General features: G+C 35.4%; 1 protein-coding gene across 1 annotated transcript; it reads right to left on the bottom strand.

Annotated features, from left to right (window-relative positions):
- Positions 1-2,223: 2,223 nt before the first annotated feature.
- On the bottom strand, positions 2,224-3,444 carry LOC112528991. The gene has a single exon (XM_025140074.1). It carries the CDS (start codon positions 3,442-3,444, stop codon positions 2,224-2,226), a length of 1,221 nt encoding a protein of 406 aa, XP_024995842.1.
- Between the last annotated feature and the right edge of the window lie 1,556 nt (positions 3,445-5,000).

Consider the following 5,000-nt stretch of genomic DNA (forward strand, 5'->3'; position numbering starts at 1 on the left):
ATCTGCTTTTGATGTGTAGCTCTGATGAATAGTACAAGATTGTATTTTGAATTTTTGGACCTGGTGTTTGGTCACAGTAGATTTCTTGTACTAGTAGACCCAATGTGTATATGAATATGTATTTCTTTGGTATGGAATATGTATTACATGCAATGTGTGGCTTGGGGCGTTACAGTATCTGGAACCAGAGGCTCGATGGACACTTTGGAACCAGAGGCCCGATGGACCCTATGGAACCAGAGGCCGATGGACTGGAAAACCATTATTTTTCTAAGTATGAGATTTTGAACAAGAGGCCCGATGGACCTAAACAAGATGCGATTCTTTTATTATTCTTCATTATGTTGAGAGATTTTTCGTAAATGTTTTGGTGATCTCACCCTGCATAGCATGAAAAAGGGAATCTCACTAGACTTTTGTCTAACCCTCATTTTATGTTTTAAAATATGTGTGTAGGTAATACCAGTTATAATATCGATAAGGGAAAAAGCATTATATGATTACTTCCCTTATGTGCTTAAATCTTGAAAACCATATCTAGATGTGTTTGGAGGAGAGCAATGCTAGTTTACAAATGCATGTATTTTGGAATTTTTAAGTTATGCAATTTGTATCGTAAACCTGTAGCACAGACTCTTGTAATTTTGGACCTATGTGGTAATTTATGTATTTTATGAATGAATTCTATGTAATATGCAATGTGTGGAGACTGGGGTGCCACATCAGATTTCTTTGATCAGATGACGAGTACAAGAGTTGGTTTCACGATTTTTAAAAGAGATCTCATGAGGTATATCCGAGACCTAAGACTTTATCAATCCTCTCTGATGCTCTGAGTGAAGTACGAAGCGAGGCTCAGAGGAGCTACGTGGTACATGCAGAGCGTCTATGGCCGGATAATTATAATGCAAAACATAAACAAAAAATGACACTCTAAAGAAATAATAATAATAATATGAGTAAATATGAGGGACCTATAAAACAAAATTTATAACATAACATAAATGAAACAAACGAAAGGTAAATAAGTAAATTATTTGGAGATAAATGGTAATTTAAATACAATAAATTTAATTTTGGAGATAAATGGTAATTTAAATATAAATTTACTAATAGGCACTTGAGTGGAAATTGGCCCGAAGGATCGACAACTTAAACCGTTATTCTTAATCCTGTGGGGAGGAAGCACGTGGTTTTATATGCTTTGCATCCCGCCTTGTAAATAACTATTTTCTTGAAAAAGTCAAGCCTGGAGTACTTCTCCAGAGTTAAAGTCAAGGTTATTCCGAATCACACGTCTGAATGATCCTTTCGTAAACATAGGTTCTGCGGTGTAGCTGCAGAGCCTCTGTGTCGGTCTGCATAAAGTAAGGAATCAGGATCAGATGCTATGCGGAACCTCTGTGAAGCTCTGTATGAAGCACATAGTCATGCTGAGAGACTCTGCCTAGTACATGCAAAAACAGAGTTATTAATGATGAGTTAAGGTTGGCATATACAACGGTTGTTCTGTACTTCGATGATCATAAAGACTTCTAAATCAAGACGACCAATCTGGCTACAAGTCTGAAGTTCTTTTCAAGAGTTAATTGCTAAAAATAGCCAATGCTACAAGTTTGTATAAATTTTCCATAAACAGAGGCTCTGCGTTGTAGATGCAGAGCTGCTGTGTAGCTCTGCATGAAGCACGGAATCAGGCATAGAGGTGCTGTGTGGTTTCTGTAGTACCTCTCTAAAGCTCTGTATGAAATACAGAAGTTTGGTCAGAGGCTCTGCGTAGTAGATGCAGTCCCTCTCTAAAGCTCTGTATGAAGCATGGAGTCAGGGTGAGAGAATCTGCATAGCACATGCAGATCCTCTATAGTCGGATAATTATAATGCAAAACATAAATAAAAAATAAGCCTCTTAAAAATTAATAATAATATAAGTTAATAAGATGAAGTTGTAAAACAAGATTTATAACATAATATAAACTGAACAAATTTAAGGTAAATAGGTAAAACATTAATAAAATAAGAACCATGTATCATATATTACTAAACACTTCTTTGTATACAACATTCGTTGTTTTACTGTCAATAATACCATCATCTTCCATAATTAGTACTTTTAAACCTTGCTTGCTTTTGACTCTGGATAAAGCAACATATAGCTGACCATGCGTGAAGACCAGTCGTTTTAGAAATAAATCAACTTTTGATAATGATTATCCTTGGCTCTTATTAATGGTCATGGCAAAACATACAGCAATTGGAAAACTGTCTCCTTTGAAATTTGAATGGTATCCTTTTGTCTGTAGGTGTTAAGGACATTCTTGGAATGAATGTACGGCTTCCAATACTGCTTCCAGATATAACCTGTGCTTCTATTACTCGATTTCCCAATGTTAACACCCGCAATCTAGTACCGCTACATAATCCAGATTTCTGATCAATACTCCTGAGTAACATGATAGGAACACCAACTTTTAGTAAAATCTTATGGTTTGTTATTCCTGATAATTTAAGACCATTTAAAACATCAGGAAAGTACAAAGTTTTATCAAACTCATCATGAAGGTGCTCTGATTCATATAGCTTATCTGAACTTAAGTACTCCTTTTCTTCTCTTGGAAACAATGACAACAAACAATCATTTATTTCTTGAACGACTTCATTTTTTGGTGCAAGTATTGCTCGTTCTTGAAAATAAGCTGAGTTGTTGATGTTTTCAAGAATTGAGGGATAGACAAATTCGATTAATACAGATATAGGATCGACGCGATCAGTAATGAGAAGATCATGAGGTATCTCAATAACTGCTTCACCATCATTATCACATCCAACTTTTCCTTCTCCTAAGTCCAAAATCCATTTTGCAAAATCCCTTATTTGTTCAATTTCTGAACTCTCACTGTTTGCAGTTAGCCTCATGTTCCTAGTTAACCTTAGGACTTTGCATTTTTCCCAAATGTAAGATGAGCTTAATGATGCATTTACAATGTATTGTCTACCTGCATTATGAATAATCGGCAGAATCTGTCTGAAATCTCCTCCAAAAACAATTACCTTACCCCCAAAAAGCATATGTGAGTCACCACTGCGTTGAGTATTGAAAATATCATTCATACTTCTATCTAATGCTTCAAGTGCATGCTTATGAACCATTGGTGCCTCATACCATATTATCAAAGTAGTTTTTTTTATTAAGCTCGCAATATCACTGTCTGGCTTCATGTGGCAAAGAGAATCTTCATTGAGAATGAGCGGGATTTGAAACCGAGAGTGTGTTGTTCTGCCACTGGTAAGAAGTAAAGATGTAATACCACTGAAAGCAACATTTAAAACAAGTTCTCCTTTAGATCTTATTGGTGCAGCCAAGATCTTCCATAGGAATGTTTTACCTGTTCTGCCATGCCCAAAAACAAAAAACACACCACCTTTTTTCTTTTCAACCACAGTCATGATTTCGTTATACACACCTCTTTGCTCATTTTTAGAGAAGTTACAAGTGTCTAAAACTCATCACGTAAATTATGATGGTTATAATCCAGTTCCTCTACAATCAAACGGTTGTTTGAAGATTCAAGTGAATCATTATCAGGATAAGACAGAGTAGTGAAGTTTTTCAACATGGAATTGTTACGAAGCAAAATCTTTTCAATTTCGAACAAAGTTAGATTCTTCACTTGTTCTTTATTGAGAGATAAATCTGTAAGAAGATAATATAAATGTAAACAATTAATACATGAAATTAAAAGTAGATACAATTTAATAACAACCATAGTGGTTGATAATAGTTGTATAACTCTATGCTTAAGATATAGAATTAACATACCTAGCGACTGTAAAGCAATTTGTTGATTGTAGAGAATCTCATCTGCTAAGTATTGCCATGTTTTTTCCCAAACAAATTCAGGTCTAGATAGACTGTTTGAAATCAGCATGGTTGCAAATAAAAAGCGGAGATAAAAACCAGATGCAGTTAAATTTGCCTCTTCAATGGCATCAATATATTCCTTGTCATCGTCTAAAAGCCAAGAGCATAACATGCATCTCTAAAAGTAAGAAATGTTTTTCCATTAACTGTACGAATGTCTTCGAATGATTTAGGATCTTTGACTTTATTCAGAAGAATTCGTAAGTAATATCCTTCTCCCACAGTAGAAGAAACTGAATGAATCCGTCCAATTGAGAACCCTTTTTTCCTTCGATCCCAACGTTGTTCGTCCAATTTTCACACAAACTTTGTAGGGAATTCAACGTAAGTGAGTTCTCGTGCTTCTTGATAAATTTGATTACAATGCATCCAAGCTAAGAACATTGAGGACGCCACAGATGGTCTGTTTAGGACATTTTCAATATTATTTGTAGCTTTGATATTGCCTTTGCACAAAGTGAGCCCATACACACACACACACACACACACACACACACACATATATATATATATATATATATATAGGGAAGGGTTCAAACGAGAACACCTTCATTTTATGAGAACGCGAGAACATCCTTTTACTATAGACAATCACATGTGATACTATTATTCCATCACATATGATACTAAAACAGAGACGCGGTCAATTTTTGGTGCGAACTTGGTTGCAGGCCAAGTCGTTCTTACACCACTAAGCCCCTTCACATGTATTATCACATGTGATAAGAGGCATGTTGATATGATACTATAATCCATCAAGACCATCACATGTGATGCTAAATCATAGACATAGACAACCTTTCACACGACCTAAGTCGTAAAACACGTCGTCTGCACATCCAGGGTCCCCTCATGCGTATTATCAAATGTAATAAGGGTGTTCTCACATTCTAGTAATTTAAAGGTGTTTTCGTTTGAACCTCCACACACACACACACACACACACACACACACATATATATATATATATATATAGAGAGAGAGAGAGAGAGAGAAAGAGTTTGGTTCAAATATTAACCAAGATTATTGTGTTAACTTTGTTAACCAAGCTCAACCAATGAAAATCTATCTTTTATCTAGG

This window comes from Cynara cardunculus (assembly GCF_001531365.2).
Source record: "Cynara cardunculus var. scolymus isolate 2C chromosome LG 16, CcrdV1, whole genome shotgun sequence".
NCBI classification, from domain to species: Eukaryota; Viridiplantae; Streptophyta; class Magnoliopsida; order Asterales; family Asteraceae; genus Cynara; species Cynara cardunculus.